This window comes from Cololabis saira, chromosome 14 (genome assembly GCF_033807715.1).
Source record: "Cololabis saira isolate AMF1-May2022 chromosome 14, fColSai1.1, whole genome shotgun sequence".
NCBI classification, from domain to species: Eukaryota; Metazoa; Chordata; class Actinopteri; order Beloniformes; family Belonidae; genus Cololabis; species Cololabis saira.
Genome location: NC_084600.1, coordinates 46011590 through 46032985, shown reverse-complemented (window position 1 = coordinate 46032985; position 21396 = coordinate 46011590). Strand labels below are relative to the sequence as shown.

Genomic DNA, 21396 nt, shown 5'->3' with positions numbered 1-21396 from the left:
TCAGAAAAGTGCGTACGCCAGCCTTGGTGTGTGCGTGAAAGACCGCAACTTTCTACGTTCAAATCCATTTTTGTATATCCGACCGTGAGCGTAGAAAGTGGCGTACGCATGCTTTTTGTGCACCGCACGTTTTGTACATGAGGCCCCAGCTCAAGGTCTCCTCCTCTGGAGAGGTCGGCCTAGGGTTAGGGTTAGGTTACGTGGCATCTGTGCTGGTGCTCTGGGATCTCTGGGTTGCACCTGAAACAAACAAAGACATGACAACCGGCCAACTTTATTATAAATTAATGCTGAACTGACATTATTACTAACCGACTTGGCTGCCCAGAAGGTCCCACAGGTTGTCATGATCCACTGTGATCAGATAATGGACTTTCTTCAAACCTCAACTGACAGTCCAACTGATCTCTCGGTTTTTCAGATGCGTGAACTGAAGTGACCGACGCCAATCAATTAGAACACTAGTTAACTGTCCGGCTGATCATGACCCTCCCCTAGTATAATTACCTCTGGAGTCTCTTACGGCGGCAACAGCACATCTCAGGTGAGGCTCAATCTGATGAGTCGCCATGGCAACGGACACACCCACCGCTCAAAGTCCACAATGATAACGATAGAGACAAAATCCGTCCGTCAGGAGTGGGAACTTAGTGATCAAGCAGGCAATAATCAGAAATACTTTTGTCCAGAATGAATCGTCCAACTGAAGCAGAGAGATTAAGAACATGAACAGAATCATCAGTTTTATGCTCTATGGTCTGTTTTTGTGCTCCTCGGTTTTCTCTAATGACGGTGAGTAAGCAGTTAACTATAATATTTTTTAAAGGACTAACATATAAAAACGTCTAATATCCAACAATTGTCAGTTTGAATATAAAATACGGGTAAACATCAGTTAAATCCATAAATGTGTCTACGGTGCAAGTAAGTTGAAACTTTAGTGACGGGATTCTTCAACCGTCGACAGCAGGAGGAAGAAGCTTCTCTGGACCTGAATCAAAGTCCAAAATAACCTACATATACGACGATGTTGGTTGGTTATTTTAAACAATTTAGCAAAAACATGGGCATAAAAATCAACAATACAAATTACAAAAAAAAACATAGTACTAACAAAAATAATACTAAAATGTACCTTTTTATGTATTTAAGTATTTTTATCAGTGTTTTGATCAGAAGTCCTTCATGTTGTTTTACTGATGTAGTGTTTAGTTTTAACCACAAGGTGGCGGTGAAGACGTCAACATGGAGCTTGTTTGTAACGAGGTTTGAATGTAGATTTGTTTCAGTTTGGTCGGAAAAAATTATCATCATATGTCATTATACCTTTACAGGAAAAATACGAATCCTGCTCATCGCTTATTTATTTATTGGCAAGTCCAAATTGGACAAAAATGGGATGGGATGGGAAATATAAAGTAATAATAATAATAATTAAAGCTGCAAGCAGCGATGAACGGGCCCTCGCACTCACGGACACCGCCCCCCATAAGCATATCAGAAATGACACAACCCAAAACTCTCTATGTCAAACCATTCAAAAGTTAAAGCAGGAAATAGGGACAACCAATCAGAAGAAGGGGCGGGGCTAATTTTCACCAATTATGGTCAAGGACTCTATTCCGAGCCCCATGACACCACCCACAACTCTCTATGTCAAACCATTCAAAAGTTATGGCAGAGAAAAGTATTCTAGGGGGCGCTGTTGAGCCGTTAGGCCACGCCCATTAATGCAAACCATTAAATATCAAATTTATCGCCAGGCCTGGCTTGCATGTAAAATTTGGTGACTTTTGGAGAACTATCAAATATGGACCAATCAGATGAATGGGAGGCACGCTTTTTCACGTCTAGCGTCGCCACGGTAACACTTTTGAAAGAGAAAAGTAATGCGCGTAGTCGCAAGATGAAGACGCACATTTTGAGGTATAAAACACCTTGGGTGCACGTTACGGTTCGGGCCGTATTAATTGCCAAAGGAATAGCATAAATTGCGCCAAAATTACACAATAAATTAAAAATGGCCGACTTCCTGTTTGGTTTCGGCCATGGCGCCAAAAGACTTTTCTTTAAGTTGCGACATGATGCAGGTGTGTACCGATTTTCATGCATGTACGTCAAACCGTATTGTGGGGCTTGAGGCACAAAGTTTTCCGGGGGGCACTGTTGAGCCGTTAGGCCATGCCCATTAATGTAAACCATTAAATATCACATTTTTCACCAGGCCTGCCTCGCATGCAAATTTTGGTGACTTTTGGGGAACTATCAAATATGGACCAATCAGATGAAGGGTGGCGCGCTTTTTGGCGTCTAGCGTCGCCACGTTAACACTTTTGAAAGAGAAAAGTAATGCGCGTAGTCGCAAGATGAAGACGCATATTTTGATGTATAACACACCTGGGTGCACGTTACGGTTCGGGCCGTATTAATTCTCGAAGGAATGGCATAAATTGCGCCAAAATGACACGATTAATTCAGAATGTTTAAAATGGCCGACTTCCTGTTCGGTTTCGGCCATGGCGCCAAGAGACTTTTCTTTTAGTTGCGACATGATACAGGTGTGTACCGATTTTCGTTCATGTACGTCAAACCGTATTCTGGGGCTTGAGGCGCAAATTTTTTTCGGTCTGAACCAATCAGATGAAGGGTGGGCGCGCTTTTTGGCATCTAGCGTCGCCACGGTAACGCTTTTGAAAGAGAAAAGTAATGCGTGGTGTCGGAGGATGGAGACGCACATTTTGATGTACAACACACTTGGGGGCACGTTACGGTTCAGGCCGTATTAACTGCCGAAGAAATGGCATAAATTGCGCCAAAGTGACACGATTAATTCAAAATGGCTGACTTCCTGTTCGGTTTCGGCCATGTCGCCAAGAGACTTTTCTTTAAGTTGTGTACTGATACAGGTGTGTAGCGATTTTCGTGCATGTACGTCAAACCGTATTGTGGGGCTTGAGCCACAAAGTTTTCCGGGGGGCGCTGTTGAGCCATTTTGCCACGCCCATTAATGCAAACCGTTAAATATAAAATTTTTCACCAGGCCTGACTTGCATGCAAAATTTGGTGACTTTTTGGGCACGTTTAGGGGGGCAAAAAGGCCGTCCTTTCGTCAGAAGAAAAAGAAAAAGAAAAAGAAAAAAAATTCCTACAGATACAATAGGGCCTTCGCACTGAAGGTGCTCGGGCCCTAATAACTATAACTGTCAAGAAAAACAATTACAATTAAAGCTGCAAGCAGCGATGAACGGGCCCTCGCACTCACGGCCACCGCCCCCCATAAGTATATTAGAAATGACACCACCCACGACTTCCTATGTCAAACCATTGAAAAGTTATAGCAGAAAAAAGGGACAACCAATCAGAAGAAGGGGCGGGGATAATTCAGGCCAATGAAGGTCAAGGACTCCATACAGAATCTGATGACACCACCCACGACTCTCTATGTTAAACCATTCAAAAGTTATAGCAGAAAATCGGGACAACCAATCAGAAGAAGGGGCGGGGCTAATTAAGGTCAAAGAAGCTTAAGGACTCATTACCGAGTCCCATGACACCACCCACGACTCTCTATGTCAAACCCTTCCAAAGTTATAGCAGAAAATCGGGACAACCAATCAGAAGAAGGGGCGGGGCTAATTAAGGCCAACGAAGCTTAAGGACTCATTACAGAGTCCCATGACACCACCCACGACTTCCTATGTCAAACCATTCAAAAGTTATGGCAGAGAAAAGTATTCTAGGGGGCGCTGTTGAGCCGTTAGGCCACTCCCATTAATGCAAACCATGAAATATCAAATTTATCGCCAAGTCTGGCTTGCATGCAAAATTTGGTGACTTTTGGAGAACTATCAAATATGGACCAATCAGATGAAGGGGAGGCGCGCTTTTTGGCATCTAGCCTCGTCACGGTAACACTTTTGAATGAGAAAAGTAATGCGCCTAGTCGAAAGATGGAGACGCACATTTTGATGTATAACACACCTGGGTGCACGTTACGGTTCGGGCCGTATTAATTGCCGAAGGAATGGCATAAATTGCGCCAAATTTACACAATTATTTCAAAATGGCTGACTTCCTGTTCGGTTTCGGCCATGGCTCCAAGAGACTTTTCTTTAAGTTGCGACATGATACAGGTGTGTACCGATTTTTGTGCATGTACGTCAAACCGTATTATGGGGCTTGAGGCACAAAGTTTTCCGGGGGGCGCTGTTGAGCCATTTTGCCACGCCCATTAATGCAAACCATGAAATATCAAATGTATCGCCAGGCCTGCCTTGCATGCAAAAATTGGTGACTTTTGGAGAACTATCAAATATGGACCAATCAGATGAAGGGTGGCGCGCTTGTTGGCGTCTAGCGTCGCCACGGTAACACTTTTGAAAGAGAAAAGTAATGCGCCTAGTCGAAAGATGGAGACGCACATTTTGATGTATAACACACCTGGGTGCACGTTACGGTTCGGGCCGTATTAATTGCCGAAGGAATGGCATAAATTGCGCCAAATTTACACAATTATTTCAAAATGGCTGACTTCCTGTTCGGTTTCGGCCATGGCTCCAAGAGCCTTTTCTTTAAGTTGCGACATGATACAGGTGTGTACCGATTTTTGTGCATGTACGTCAAACCGTATTATGGGGCTTGAGGCACAAAGTTTTCCGGGGGGCGCTGTTGAGCCATTTTGCCACGCCCATTAATGCAAACCATGAAATATCAAATGTATCGCCAGGCCTGCCTTGCATGCAAAAATTGGTGACTTTTGGAGAACTATCAAATATGGACCAATCAGATGAAGGGTGGCGCGCTTGTTGGCGTCTAGCGTCGCCACGGTAACACTTTTGAAAGAGAAAAGTAATGCGCCTAGTCGAAAGATGGAGACGCACATTTTGATGTATAACACACCTGGGTGCACGTTACGGTTCGGGCCGTATTAATTGCCGAAGGAATGGCATAAATTGCGCCAAATTTACACAATTATTTCAAAATGGCTGACTTCCTGTTCGGTTTCGGCCATGGCTCCAAGAGACTTTTCTTTAAGTTGCGACATGATACAGGTGTGTACCGATTTTTGTGCATGTACGTCAAACCGTATTATGGGGCTTGAGGCACAAAGTTTTCCGGGGGGCGCTGTTGAGCCATTTTGCCACGCCCATTAATGCAAACCATGAAATATCAAATGTATCGCCAGGCCTGCCTTGCATGCAAAAATTGGTGACTTTTGGAGAACTATCAAATATGGACCAATCAGATGAAGGGTGGCGCGCTTGTTGGCGTCTAGCGTCGCCACGGTAACACTTTTGAAAGAGAAAAGTAATGCGCGTAGTCGCAGGATGGAGACGCACATTTTGATGTATAACACATCTGGGTTCACGATACGGTTCGGGCCGTATTAATTCTCGAAGGAATGGCATATATTGCTCCAAAATTACGCGATTAATTAAGAATGTTTAAAATGGCCGACTTCCTGTTCGGTTTCGGCCATGGCGCCAAGAGACTTTTCTTTAAGCAGCGACATGATACAGGTGTGTACCGATTTTCGTTCATGTACGTCACACCGTATTCTGGGGCTTGAGGCGCAAAGTTTTTTCGGTCTGAACCAACCAGATGAAGGGTGGGCGTGCTTTTTGGCGTCTAGCATCGCCACGGTAACGATTTTGAAAGAGAAAAGTAATGCGTGTTGTCGCAGGATGGAGACGCACATTTTGATGTATAACACACTTGGGGGAACGTTACGGTTCGGGCCGTATTAACTGCCGAAGGAATGGCATAAATTGCGCCAAAGTTACACGATTAATTCAAAATGGCTGACTTCTTGTTCGGTTTCGGCCATGTCGCCAAGAGACTTTTCTTTAAGTTGTGTACTGATACAGGTGTGTAGAGATTTTCGTGCATGTACGTCAAACCGTGTTGTGGGGCTTGAGTCACAAAGTTTTCCGGGGGGCGCTGTTGAGCCATTTTGCCACGCCCATTAATGTAAACCATTAAATATCAAATTTTTCGCCAGGCCTGACTTGCATGCAAAATTTGGTGACTTTTTGGGCACGTTTAGGGGGGCAAAAAGGCCCTCCTTTCGTCAGAAGAAAAAGAAAAAGAAAAAGAACTAGAAAATTTCTGGAAATTTTGATATGGGCATGCCCTACCGCCCATTCGAGCCCTCTCGCTGCTCTGGTTTGGGGCTGCAGTGTTTGTGTTCGGGGCGGTTTTATGTCAGTTTGAGGTGTTTACGGTTGTATTTCATTCATTCCTGTGCTCCCAATAGCTATTAATGGGGCGCGCTTTTTGCCGTCTAGCGTCCCCACGGTAACGCTTTTGACTGAGAAAAGCAATGCCCATCGAGGCACGATGGAGACGCATCCAACGATGTATGCCATGCATGGGTGCACGTTCCGGTTCAGGCTACGTTAACGGATAGGTTTTTTTTCCACCGTGGTTTAAAAAAACCCATCCGAATGAATGGGGCCATTTGGCATGGATTTTACATTAAACTTTCCTTAAATCACAGCTTCATGAAATTTTAATACGTTGAAGGTCACAGCGTGCCGAGTCAGGGAACATTTGTATGATGTCTCTACGATAATCTGTTGCCTAGCAACAAGCGTCCAAAGTCAAACGGAAATTAAAAAAAAAATGAAAGGTCAATATCACAAAAACTTAAAAAAATGGCATAATGAGGTTCTAGGCTCCGTTAGTGCCAATCGGGCCGAGTGTTTGAAAGTTTGAACTATGTCTCTACGATAAAGTCCGGCCGAGCAATAAGCGTCTGAATTTTCGCCTTTTTTTTGGCTTTTTGGCATCTAGCGTTGCCACGGTAGCACTTTTGACTGAAAAAAGTAATGCCCATCGAGGCACGATGGAGACGCATCCAACGATATATGCCATGCATGGGTGCACATTGCGGTCCGAGCAGTATTAACAGATTGTTTATTCACATGCTCTCCCATACAAATGCATAGGTTTTTGTTGCCATGGTAACAAGCCCCATAGGATAGAATGGGACAATTTGGCTTTAATATCTCAAAAGCTGTAAACGAGAGCGTAATGAGACCTCAGTATGTTGTAGTCCACATCAAGCTGAGTCTTTTAACGTTGGAACAAAGTCTCTGCGATACCGCGTTGCCGCGCAACAAGCATCCGAAGTTCCGTTAGCATCAAAATGAACAATGTGGAATATCTCAAAAACCGTAATAGCAAGCATGACGAGACTAAAATATGTTGCAGTACAAAGCGTCCCGGGTTTGTCAATGTTGTAATGATGTCTGTACGATAAACCGTTGCCTAGCAACAAGCGTCCAAAATAAAATAGATTTTTTTTTTAAATTGAAAGTTAAATATCGCAAAAACCGTAATAAGTAGCATGATGAAGTTTTATGGTCCTTTAGTGACTATCGGGCCGAGTGTTTGAAAGTTTGAACGATGTCTCTACGATAAAGTTCGGCCGAGCAATAAGCGTGGGAATTTTCGCCTTTTTTTTTGCTTTTTGGCAACTAGCGTTGCCACGGTAACCCCTATTACGGAGAAAAGTAATGCCCATCGAATCACGATGGAGACGCATCCAACGATGTATGCCATGCATGGGTGCACGTTGCGGTTCGGGCCGTATTAACGGACGAAAAAAAGTGCGGAATAAGAATAATAACTAGACAAAATTCCCGGGAAATTTTGAAGTGCCACGGACTACTGCCGGATGATCGCGGGGCTTATTTGCACCCATGAAGGTCAAGGACTCGATACTTAGTCATTTGACACCACCCATGACTCTCTATGTCAAACCATTCAAAAGTTATTACAGAAAATATGTAATAGGCTAATAGAACCGCTAACAAGACCGCTAACGGGACCGCTAACGGGATAGCTAACAGAACCGCTAACGGAACCTCTAACAGTATCGCTAACTGAACCGCTAACGGGATCGCTAAAGGGATCGGTAACGGGATCGCTAACGGGACTGCTAACCGAGCCGCTAACGGAATCGCTAACCGAGCCGCTAACAACCGCTAACGGAACCGCTAACGGGACCGCTAATGGGACCGCTAATGGGATCGCTAACGGAACCGCTAACGGGACCGCTAACAGGATCGCTAACGGGATCGCTAACCGAGCCGCTAACGGAATCGCTAACCGAGCCGCTAACAACCGCTAACGGAACCGCTAACGAGACCGCTAATGGGACCGCTAACGGGACCGCTAACGGGATCGCTAACGGGATCGCTAATGGGACCGCTAACCGAGCCGCTAATGGGGTCGCTAACGGGACCGCTAACAACCGCTAACGGAACCGCTAACGGGACCGCTAACAGAACCGCTAACAACCGCTAGCGGAACCGCTAACGGGACCGCTAATGGGATTGCTAACGGGACCGCTAACGGGGTCGCTAACTGGACCGCTAACGGGATCGCTAACGGGACCGCTAACGGGATCGCTAACGGAATCGCTAACTGAACCGCTAACGGGACCGCTAACCGAACCGCTAACGGGATCGCTAACTGAGCCGCTAACGGGATCGCTAACGGGATCGCTAACAACCGCTAACGGGACCGCTAACGGGATTGCTAACGGGACCGCTAACGGGGTCGCTAACTGGACCGCTAACGGGATCGCTAACTGGACCGCTAACGGGACCGCTAACGGGATCGCTAAAGGGATCGCTAACGGGACCGCTAACGGGACTGCTAACCGAGCCGCTAACGGAATCGCTAACCGAGCCGCTAACAACCGCTAACGGAACCGCTAACGGGACCGCTAATGGGACCGCTAATGGGATCGCTAACGGAACCGCTAACGGGACCGCTAACAGGATCGCTAACGGGATCGCTAACCGAGCCGCTAACGGAATCGCTAACCGAGCCGCTAACAACCGCTAACGGAACCGCTAACGAGACCGCTAATGGGACCGCTAACGGGACCGCTAACGGGATCGCTAACGGGATCGCTAACGGGATCGCTAATGGGACCGCTAACCGAGCCGCTAATGGGGTCGCTAACGGGACCGCTAACGGGACCGCTAATGGGATTGCTAACGGGACCGCTAACGGGGTCGCTAACTGGACCGCTAACGGGATCGCTAACGGGACCGCTAACGGGATCGCTAACGGAATCGCTAACTGAACCGCTAACGGGACCGCTAACCGAACCGCTAACGGGATCGCTAACTGAGCCGCTAACGGGATCGCTAACAGGATCGCTAACAACCGCTAACGGGACCGCTAACGGGATTGCTAACGGGACCGCTAACGGGGTCGCTAACTGGACCGCTAACGGGATTGCTAACTGGACCGCTAACGGGACCGCTAACGGGATCGCTAACAGGACCGCTAACAGAACCGCTAATGGGACCGCTAACACCAATAACACTACCATCCCATAATAAACACCTACCATCCCATAATAACACTAACATCCCATAATAACACTAACATCCTATAAAAACACCTGACATCCCATAATAACACTAACATCCTATAAAAACACCTGCCATCCCATAATAACACTAACATCATATAAAAACACCTGACATCCCATAATAACACTAACATCCTATAAAAACACCTGACATCCCATAATAGGACTAACATCCTATAAAAACACCTGACATCCCATAATAACACTAATATCCTATAAAAACACCTGCCATCCCATAATAACACCTATCGTGTGTGTGTGTGTGTGTGTGTGTGTGTGTGTGTGTGTGTGTGTGTGTGTGTGTGTGTGTGTGTGTGTGTTCATCTAAGGTTAAAAGGTCAGGGTTCAGATTTCTCCATTTTCCAGGTTATACTATGAATTCTGTACTGAGTGAGTCATGTGACCAGTTCTGGGTCAGTCTAATCAGTACAGCTGAGCTCTGGTTGCTAGGGGCAACAAGAACCTGATACAGAGGGAGCGGGAATGACTCAGCTGGATTTTTGGTTGTGACAAACCTGAAATCACTCCACTTTGCGCTCAAACCGTAGCTCTTAGCAGAAAAACGAAAACATTTTGAGAAACGGAGAACCTACCAGATTATCTAAATGTTATTTTCATACAGATATTCCTTAAAATGTGTTAGTAACGGCAATTCGAAAACAAAAATGAGATTTTTTTTAAGAAAACTTCATTTAACATGGGAGTCAATGAAGAGAGAGACAGGAACTGGCGTGTCTGTTGGCTCCCCCGTTAAAATTTTGTGCACACCACGCCTGTCAAAGTCACATTTTATGAATCACAAAACCTATGTCTATATTCTGACCAAAAATTATCTGTCTACCTTTTACGGTTTGGCCGTGACCTCGAGTTACAAATAAGAAATCATGTTTTTTTTTCAGTGTAACTACACTCTAGCAAACTGACTCCCGTGCTCTAGATTTGAAAAAAAGTGATTTCCAGTCCTCGCTTGAGGGCTCATATCTTGAAAAGTGTACATTTTAGGAAAAAACAGTTTCGGGTTTGGAGAGAGAAGAGAAGTTTTCCTCCGTTTTGAAGTTTGAATGACGTTTCTACGTGCAAGTATGAGAAAGATACGTGACTCGGAAAAAAGGTGAATTTTGTCTTTTTTTTCTCAACATTTTCCCATCCGCTTTGAATGGCGCCATTGAAATGCATGGGAAAATCTTCCCCATTAGTTTGGAAATTTGGAAATGTTTTTGCACTTCGTGCAAAAACTATTCGTGCCATCGTTCTGAAAATCCACAGGACTGTAGTTAAATTCAGGGCCTACAACTTTCTAAATCGGTTCGGAATTTTTCGAGTAACGGTGTGCGAGTGGTGAGGCCCCAAAGTTCACGCAATGCGTTCCGGATGGGGCAAAAAGCGCACGTTTGTGCACGTTGCGCAAAAACGTGCACGCCAATTGCTTATAAAAGTCATACCCATCGATTCCCGATTAAGGCGCACGTTTCTACGTTTTTACTTTTCGCGTTTTCTCAAAGCTGCGGGACTAGTTACCGGACAAAGTTTTTACGGAAGAATATGGAATAAACTAGACAAAATTCCCGGGAAATTTTGAAGTGCCACGGACTACTGCCGGATGATCGCGGGGCTTATTTGCACCCATGAAGGTCAAGGACTCGATACAGATTCCAATGACACCACCCATGACTCTCTATGTCAAACCATTCAAAAGTTATTACAGAAAATATAGAACCGCTAACTGAACCGCTAACGGGATCGCTAACGGGATCGCTAACGGGACCGCTAACGGGACCGCTAACCGAGCCGCTAACGGGATCGCTAACCGAGCCGCTAACAACCGCTAACGGAACCGCTAACGGGACCGCTAACGGGACCGCTAACGGAACCGCTAACGGGACCGCTAACGGGATCGCTAACGGGATCGCTAACGGGATCGCTAACGGGACCGCTAACCGAGCCGCTAATGGGATCGCTAACGGGACCGCTAACAACCGCTAACAGAACCGCTAACGGGACCGCTAACAGAACCGCTAACAGAACCGCTAACGGGATCGCTAACAACCGCTAGCGGAACCGCTAACGGGACCGCTAATGGGATTGCTAACGGGACCGCTAACGGGGTCGCTAACTGGACCGCTAACGGGATCGCTAACTGGACTGCTAACGGTACCGCTAACGGGATCGCTAACGGAATCACTAACTGAACCGCTAACGGGACCGCTAACCGAGCCGCTAACGGGATTGCTAACCGAGCCGCTAATGGGATCGCTAACGGGACCGCTAACAACCGCTAACGGAACCGCTAACAGGACCGCTAACAGAACCGCTAACAGAACCGCTAACGGGACCGCTAACGGGATCGCTAACAACCGCTAGCGGAACCGCTAGCGGAACCGCTAACGGGGTCGCTAACTGGACCGCTAACGGGATCGCTAACTGGACCGCTAACGGGACCGCTAACGGGATCGCTAACGGAATCGCTAACTGAACCGCTAACGGGACCGCTAACGGGATCGCTAACAACCGCTAGCGGAACCGCTAACGGGACCGCTAACGGGGTCGCTAACTGGACCGCTAACGGGATCGCTAACTGGACCGCTAACGGGACCGCTAACGGGACCGCTAACGGGATCGCTAACGGAATCGCTAACTGAACCGCTAACGGGACCGCTAACCGAGCCGCTAACGGGATCGCTAACCAAGCCGCTAACGGGATCGCTAACTGGACCGCTAACGGGATCGCTAACTGGACCGCTAACGGGACCGCTAACGGGATCGCTAACAGGACCGCTAACAGAACCGCTAACGGGACCGCTAACACCAATAACACTACCATCCCATAATAAACACCTACCATCCCATAATAACACTAACATCCCATAATAACACTAACATCCTATAAAAACACCTGCCATCCCATAATAACACTAACATCCTATAAAAACACCTGCCATCCCATAATAACACTAACATCCTATAAAAACACCTGTCATCCCATAATAACACTAACATCCTATAAAAACACCTGACATCCCATAATAACACTAACATCCTATAAAAACACCTGACATCCCATAATAACACCTATCGTGTGTGTGTGTGTGTGTGTGTGTGTGTGTGTGTGTGTGTGTGTGTGTGTGTGTGTGTGTGTGTGTGTGTGTGTGTTCATCTAAGGTTAAAAGGTCAGGGTTCAGATTTCTCCATTTTCCAGGTTATACTATGAAGTCTGTACTGAGTGAGTCATGTGACCAGTTCTGGGTCAGTCTAATCAGTCAACAGCTGAGCTCTGGTTGCTAGGGGCAACAAGAACCTGATACAGAGGGAGCGGGAATGACTCAGCTGGATTTTTGGTTGTGACAAACCTGAAATCACTCCACTTTGCGCTCAAACCGTAGCTCTTAGCAGAAAAACGAAAACATTTTGAGAAACAGAGAACCTACCAGATTATCTAAATGTTATTTTCATACAGATATTCCTTAAAATGTGTTAGTAACGGCAATTCGAAAACAAAAATGAGATTTTTTTTAAGAAAACTTCATTTAACATGGGAGTCAATGAAGAGAGAGACAGGAACTGGCGTGTCTGTTGGCTCCCCCGTTAAAATTTTGTGCACACCACGCCTGTCAAAGTCACATTTTATAAATCACAACACCTATGTCTATATTCTGACCAAAAATTATCTGTCTACCTTTTACGGTTTGGCCGTGACCTCGAGTTACAAATAAGAAATCATGTTTTTTTTTCAGTGTAACTACACTCTAGCAAACTGACTCCCGTGCTCTAGATTTGAAAAAAAGTGATTTCCAGTCCTCGCTTGAGGGCTCATATCTTGAAAAGTGTACATTTTAGGAAAAAACTGTTTCGGGTTTGGAGAGAGAAGAGAAGTTTTCCTCCGTTTTGAAGTTTGAATGACGTTTCTACGTGCAAGTATGAGAAAGATACGTGACTCAGAAAAAAGGTGAATTTTGTCTTTTTTCTCGACATTTTCCCATCCGCTTTGAATGGCGCCATAGGAATACATAGGGAAAATGAGCTCCCCATTAGTTTGGAAATTTGGAAATGTTTTTGCACTTCGTGCAAAAACTATTCGTGCCATCGTTCTGAAAATCCACAGGACTGTAGTTAAATTCAGGGCCTACAACTTTCTAAATCGGTTCATAATTTTTCGAGTAACGGTGTGCGAGTGGTGAGGCCCCAAAGTTCACGCAATGCGTTCCGGATGGGGCAAAAAGCGCACGTTTGTGAACGTTGCGCAAAAACGTGCACGCCAATCGCTAATAAAAGTCATACCCATCGATTCCCGATTAAGGCGCACGTTTCTACGTTTTTACTTTTCGCGTTTTCTCAAAGCTGTAGGAGGAGTAGCCGGACAAAGTTTTTACGGAAGAATATATAATAAATAATAAATAAGCCTGAGCAATAGTATGAGTGCCTCGTGCTGCGCACGAGGCACTCCTCCTCCATTGAGCTTGCGCAGCTCAATGGAGGAGGCGTGCCACGTGGCGCAGCCGTGGCACTAATAACTAGACAAAATTCCCGGGAAATTTTGAAGTGCCACGGACTACTGCCGGATGATCGCGGGGCTTATTTGCACCCATGAAGGTCAAGGACTCGATACAGATTCCAATGACACCGCCCATGACTCTCTATGTCAAACCATTCAAAAGTTATTACAGAAAATATAGAACCGCTAACTGAACCGCTAACGGGATCGCTAACGGGATCGCTAACGGGACCGCTAACGGGACCGCTAACCGAGCCGCTAACGGGATCGCTAACCGAGCCGCTAACAACCGCTAACGGAACCGCTAACGGGACCGCTAATGGGATCGCTAACGGAACCGCTAACGGGACCGCTAACGGGACCGCTAACGGGACCGCTAACGGGATCGCTAACGGGATCGCTAACGGGATCGCTAACGGGACCGCTAACAACCGCTAACAGAACCGCTAACGGGACCGCTAACAGAACCGCTAACAGAACCGCTAACGGGATCGCTAACAACCGCTAGCGGAACCGCTAACGGGACCGCTAATGGGATTGCTAACGGGACCGCTAACGGGGTCGCTAACTGGACCGCTAACGGGATCGCTAACTGGACCGCTAACGGTACCGCTAACGGGATCGCTAACGGAATCGCTAACTGAACCGCTAACGGGACCGCTAACCGAGCCGCTAACGGGATCGCTAACCAAGCCGCTAACGGGATCGCTAACGGGATCGCTAACAACCGCTAATGGGACCGCTAACGGGATTGCTAACGGGACCGCTAACGGGGTCGCTAACTGGACCGCTAACGGGATCGCTAACTGGACCGCTAACGGGACCGCTAGCGGGATCGCTAACAGGACCGCTAACAGAACCGCTAACGGGACCGCTAACGGGGTCGCTAACTGGACCGCTAACGGGATCGCTAACGGGGCCGCTAACGGGACCGCTAACGGATCGCTAACGGAATCGCTAACTGAACCGCTAACGGGACCGCTAACCGAGCCGCTAACGGGATCGCTAACCAAGCCGCTAACGGGATCGCTAACGGGATCGCTAACAACCGCTAACGGGGTCGCTAACGGGACCGCTAACGGGATCGCTAACTGGACCGCTAACGGGACCGCTAACGGGACCGCTAACGGGATCGCTAACGGAATCGCTAACTGAACCGCTAACGGGACCGCTGACCGAGCCGCTAACGGGATCGCTAACCAAGCCGCTAACGGATCGCTAACGGGACCGCTAACAACCGCTAACGGGATTGCTAACGGGACCGCTAACAGGGTCGCTAACTGGACCGCTAACGGGATCGCTAACTGGACCGCTAACGGGACCGCTAACGGGATCGCTAACAGGACCGCTAACAGAACCGCTAACGGGACCGCTAACACCAATAACACTACCATCCCATAATAAACACCTACCATCCCATAATAACACTAACATCCCATAATAACACTAACATCCTATAAAAACACCTGCCATCCCATAATAACACTAACATCCTATAAAAACACCTGCCATCCCATAATAACACTAACATCCTATAAAAACACCTGACATCCCATAATAACACTAACATCCTATAAAAACACCTGACATCCCATAATAACACTAACATCCTATAAAAACACCTGCCATCCCATAATAACACCTATCGTGTGTGTGTGTGTGTGTGTGTGTGTGTGTGTGTGTGTGTGTGTGTGTGTGTGTGTGTGTTCATCTAAGGTTAAAAGGTCAGGGTTCAGATTTCTCCATTTTCCAGGTTATACTATGAAGTCTGTACTGAGTGAGTCATGTGACCAGTTCTGGGTCAGTCTAATCAGTCAACAGCTGAGCTCTGGTTGCTAGGGGCAACAAGAACCTGATACAGAGGGAGCGGGAATGACTCAGCTGGATTTTTGGTTGTGACAAACCTGAAATCACTCCACTTTGCGCTCAAACCGTAGCTCTTAGCAGAAAAACGAAAACATTTTGAGAAACAGAGAACCTACCAGATTATCTAAATGTTATTTTCATACAGATATTCCTTAAAATGTGTTAGTAACGGCAATTCGAAAACAAAAATGAGATTTTTTTTAAGAAAACTTCATTTAACATGGGAGTCAATGAAGAGAGAGACAGGAACTGGCGTGTCTGTTGGCTCCCCCGTTAAAATTTTGTGCACACCACGCCTGTCAAAGTCACATTTTATAAATCACAACACCTATGTCTATATTCTGACCAAAAATTATCTGTCTACCTTTTACGGTTTGGCCGTGACCTCGAGTTACAAATAAGAAATCATGTTTTTTTTTCAGTGTAACTACACTCTAGCAAACTGACTCCCGTGCTCTAGATTTGAAAAAAAGTGATTTCCAGTCCTCGCTTGAGGGCTCATATCTTGAAAAGTGTACATTTTAGGAAAAAACTGTTTCGGGTTTGGAGAGAGAAGAGAAGTTTTCCTCCGTTTTGAAGTTTGAATGACGTTTCTACGTGCAAGTATGAGAAAGATACGTGACTCAGAAAAAAGGTGAATTTTGTCTTTTTTCTCGACATTTTCCCATCCGCTTTGAATGGCGCCATAGGAATACATAGGGAAAATGAGCTCCCCATTAGTTTGGAAATTTGGAAATGTTTTTGCACTTCGTGCAAAAACTATTCGTGCCATCGTTCTGAAAATCCACAGGACTGTAGTTAAATTCAGGGCCTACAACTTTCTAAATCGGTTCAGAATTTTTCGAGTAACGGTGTGCGAGTGGTGAGGCCCCAAAGTTCACGCAATGCGTTCCGGATGGGGCAAAAAGCGCACGTTTGTGCACGTTGCGCAAAAACGTGCACGCCAATCGCTAATAAAAGTCATACCCATCGATTCCCGATTAAGGCGCACGTTTCTACGTTTTTACTTTTCGCGTTTTCTCAAAGCTGTAGGAGGAGTAGCCGGACAAAGTTTTTACGGAAGAATATATAATAAATAATAAATAAGCCTGAGCAATAGTATGAGTGCCTCGTGCTGCGCACGAGGCACTCCTCCTCCATTGAGCTTGCGCAGCTCAATGGAGGAGGCGTGCCACGTGGCGCAGCCGTGGCACTAATAAGCCTGAGCAATAGTATGAGTGCCTCGTGCTGCGCACGAGGCACTCCTCCTCCATTGAGCTTGCGCAGCTCAATGGAGGAGGCGTGCCACGTGGCGCAGCCGTGGCACTAATAACTAGAAAATTTCTGGAAATTTTGATATGGGCATGCCCTACCGCCCATTCGCCCCCTCTCGCTGCTTTGGTTTGGGGCTGTAGTGGTTGTGTTCGGGGTGGTTCTATGTCAGCTTGAGGTGTTTTTACGCTTGTATTTCATTCATTCCTGTGCTCCCAATAGTTATTAATGGGGCGCGCTTTTTGGCATCTAGCATTGCCATGGTAACGCTTTTGACTGAGAATAGTAATGCCCATCGAGGCAAGATGGAGACGCATGTAACGATGTATGCCATGCATGAGTGCACGTTCTGGTTCAGGCTACGTTAACGGATAGGTTTTTTTTTTCACCATGGTACAAAACCCCATCCGAATGAATGGGGCCATTTGGCCTGGATTTTGACATAAAATTTCCTTAAATACCAGCTTCATGAGATTTGAGTATGTTGAAGTCCACAGCGTGCCGAGTCAGGGGACATTTGTACGATGTCTCTACGATAATCTGTTGCCTAGCAACAAGCGTCCAAAGTCAAATGGAAATAAAAAAGAAAAATTAAAGGTCAATATCGCAAAAATTTTAATAATTGGCACAATGAGCTTGTAGGGTCCGTTAGTGCCAATCGGGCCGAGTGTTTGAAAGTTTGAACGATGTCTCTACGATAAAGTTCGACCGAGCAATAAGCGTCTGAATTTTCGCCTTTTTTTTTTTCTTTTTGGCGTCTAGCGTTGCCACGGTAACACTTTTGACTGAGAAAAGTAATGCTCATCGAGGCACGATGGAGACGCATCCAACGATGTATGCCATGCATGGGTGCACGTTCCGGTTCGGACAGCATTAACAGATTGTTTATTCACATGGTCCCCCATACAAATGCATTGGTTTTTTTTGCCATAGTAACAAGCCCCATAGGATAGAATGGGACAATTTGGCTTCAATATCTCAAAAGCTGTAAACGACAGCGTAATGAGACCTCAGTATGTTGTAGTCCACATCAAGCTGAGTATTTTAACGTTGAATCAAAGTCTCTACATTATCGCGTTGCCGCGCAACAAGCGTCCAAAATTCCGTTAGCGTCAAAATGAGCAACGTGGAATATCTCAAAAACTGTAATAGCTAGCTTGACGAGACTAAAATATGTTGCAGTACAAAGCGTCCCGGGTTTGTCAATGTTGTAATGATGTCTGTACGATAAACCGTTGCCTAGCAACAAACGTCCAAAATAAAAGAGATTTTTTTTTTAAATTGAAAGTTAAATATCGCAAAAACCGTAATAACTAGAATGATGTAGTTGTATGGTCCTTTAAAGACTATCGGGCCGAGTGTTTCAAAGTTTGAACGATGTCTCTACGATAAAGTTCGGCCGAGCAATAAGCGCGGGAATTTTCGCCTTTTTTTTTGCTTTTTGGCAACTAGCGTTGCCACGGTAACCCCTATTACTGAGAAAAGTAATACCCATCGAATCACGATGGACACGCATCCAACGATGTATGCCATGCATGGGTGCACGTTGCGGTTCGGGCCGTATTAACGGACGAAAAAAAGTGCGGAATAATAAGAATAATAAGAAAAGGGAAACTTTTCTGTATACCAATATATCGCCTTCATTTTCATGTTTTTCCTCATTTTTTCGGACGTGTTTTAGTTTTTGGGGATTTTTTTTTTCCACATCAGTGCGGGGTCATGCTGTACACCCGCTGGTGCGCAGTGGGACTTTTGCGACTTTAGCATGCTAGCAGCATTGCCCTTTGGGCCATTCTGGACGATTGCAATATGGTCATGCCACTACTTGGCATGCCCATAATAATAATAAGAAAAGGGAAACCTTTTCTGGGTACTAATTTACGCCTTCATTTTCATGTTTTTCCTCATTTTTTCGGCCGTTTTTTACTTTTTGGGGATTTTTTTTTTCCACATCAGTGCGGGGTCATGCTGTACACCCGCTGGTGCGCAGTGGGACTTTTGCGACTTTAGCATGCTAGCAGCATTGCCCTTTGGGCCATTCTGGACGATTGCAATATGGTCATGCCACTACTTGGCATGCCCATAATTAAAGCTGCAAGCAGCAATGAACGGGCCCTCGCACTCACGGCCACCGCCCCCCATAAGCATATCAGAAACGACACCACCCACGACTTCCTATGTCAAACCATTCAAAAGTTATAGCAGAAAAAAGGGACAACCAATCAGAAGAAGAGGCGGGGCTAATTCTGGCCAAATGAAGGTCAAGGACTCCATAAAGACTCTGATGACACCACCCACGACTCTCTATGTCAAACCATTCCAAAGTTATAGCAGAAAATCGGGACAACCAATCAGAAGAAGGGGCGGGGCTAATTAAGGCCAACGAAGCTTAAGAACTCATTACAGAGTCCCATGACACCACCCACGACTTCCTATGTCAAACCATTCAAAAGTTATGGCAGAGAAAAGTATTCTAGGGGGCGCTGTTGAGCCGTTAGGCCACGCCCATTAATGCAAACCATGAAATATCAAATGTATCGCCAGGCCTGGCTTGCATGCAAAATTTGGTGACTATCAAATATGGACCAATCAGATGAAGGGGGGGCGCGCCTTTTGGCGTCTAGCGTCGCCATGGTAACACTTTTGAGAGAGAAAAGTAATGCGTGGTGTCGCAGGACGGAGACGCACATTTTGATGTATAACACTCCTGGATGCACGTTACGGTTCGGGCCGTATTAATTGCCGAAGGAATGGCATAAATTTAGCCAAAATTACACAATTAATTCAAAATGGCCGACTTCCTGTTCGGTTTCGGCCATGGCTCCTAGAGACTTTTCTTTAAGTTGTGCCATGCTACACGTGTGTAGCGATTTTCGTGCATGTACGTCAAACCGTATCGTGGGGCTTGAGGCACAAAGTTTTCCGGGGGGCGCTGTTCAGCCATTTTGCCACGCCCATTAATGCAAACCATGAAATATCAAATTTATCGCCAGGCCCTGCTTGCATGCCAAATTTGGTGCCTTTTGGGGAACTATCAAATATGGACCAATCAGATGAAGGGGGGGCACGCTTGTTGGCGTCTAGCGTCGCCACGGTAACACTTTTGAAAGAGAAAAGTAATGCGCGTAGTCGCAGGATAGAGACGCACATTTTGATGTATAACACATCTGGGTTCATGATACGGTTCGGGCCGTATTAATTCTCAAAGGAATGGCATATATTGCTCCAAAATTACGTGATTCATTCAGAATGTTCAAAATGGCCGACTTCCTGTTCGGTTTCGACCATGGTGCCAAGAGACTTTTCTTTAAGTTGCTACATGATAAAGAAGTGTACCGACTTTCGTTCATGTACGTCAAACCGTATTATGGGGCTTGAGGCGCAAAGTTTTTTCTGTCTGAACCAATCAGATGAAGGGTGGGCGCGCTTTTTGGCGTCTAGCGTCGCCACGGTAACGCTTTTGAGAGAGAAAAGTAATGCGTGGTGTCGGAGGATGGAGACGCACATTTTGATGTATAACACACCTGGGTGCTCGTTACGGTTTGGGCCGTATTAACTGCCGAAGGAATGGCATAAATTTCGCCAAAATGACACGACTAATTCAAAATGGCCGACATCCTGTTTGGTTTCGGGCATGACGCCAAGAAACTTTTCTTTAAGTTACGTCATGATACAGGTGTGTACCGATTTTCGTGCATGTACGTCAAACCGTATCGTGGGGCTTGAGGCACAAAGTTTTCAAGGGGGCGCTGTTGAGCCATTTTGCCACGCCCATTAATGCAAACCATTAAATATCAAATTTTTCGCCAGGCCTGGCTTGGGTGCAAAATTTGGTGACTTTTTGGGCACGTTTAGGGGGGCAAAAAGGCCCTCCTTTCGTCAGAAAAATAATAAGAATAATTAAAGCTGCAAGCAGCGATGAACGGGCCCTCGCACTCACGTCCACCGCCCCCCATAAGCATATCAGAAATGACAGCACCCACGACTTCCTATGTCAAACCATTCAAAAGTTATAGCAGAAAAAAGGGACAACCAATCAGAAGAAGGGGCGGGGCTAGTTCAGGCCAATGAAGGTCAAGGACTCCATACAGAATCTGATGACACCACCCACTACTCTCTATGTCAAAACATTCAAAAGTTATAGCAGGAAATAGGGACAACCAATCAGAAGAAGGGGCGGGGCTAATTCAGGCCAATGAAGGTCAAGGACTCCATACAGAATTTTATGACACCACCCACGACTCTCTATGTCAAACTATTCCAAAGTTATAGCAGAAAATCGGGACAACCAATCAGAAGAAGGGGCGGGGCTAATTAAGGCTAACGAAGCTTAAGGACTCATTACAGAGTCCCATGACACCACCCACGACTTCCTATGTCAAACCATTAAAAA

General features: G+C 46.0%; 1 protein-coding gene across 4 annotated transcripts in view; it reads left to right on the top strand.

Moving 5' to 3' along the window:
* The first annotated feature begins 645 nt into the window (after positions 1-645).
* Positions 646-21396, top strand: part of LOC133460119 (ribonuclease inhibitor-like) — an 84855-nt gene continuing 64104 nt past the window's right edge. For all 4 annotated transcript variants that reach the window (XM_061740658.1, XM_061740657.1, XM_061740660.1 and 1 more), the window contains exon 1: positions 646-792. In XM_061740658.1, the coding sequence (XP_061596642.1) occupies positions 726-792 (67 nt within the window). In that variant the 5' untranslated portion in view covers positions 646-725. The remainder of the gene's footprint in view (positions 793-21396) is intronic.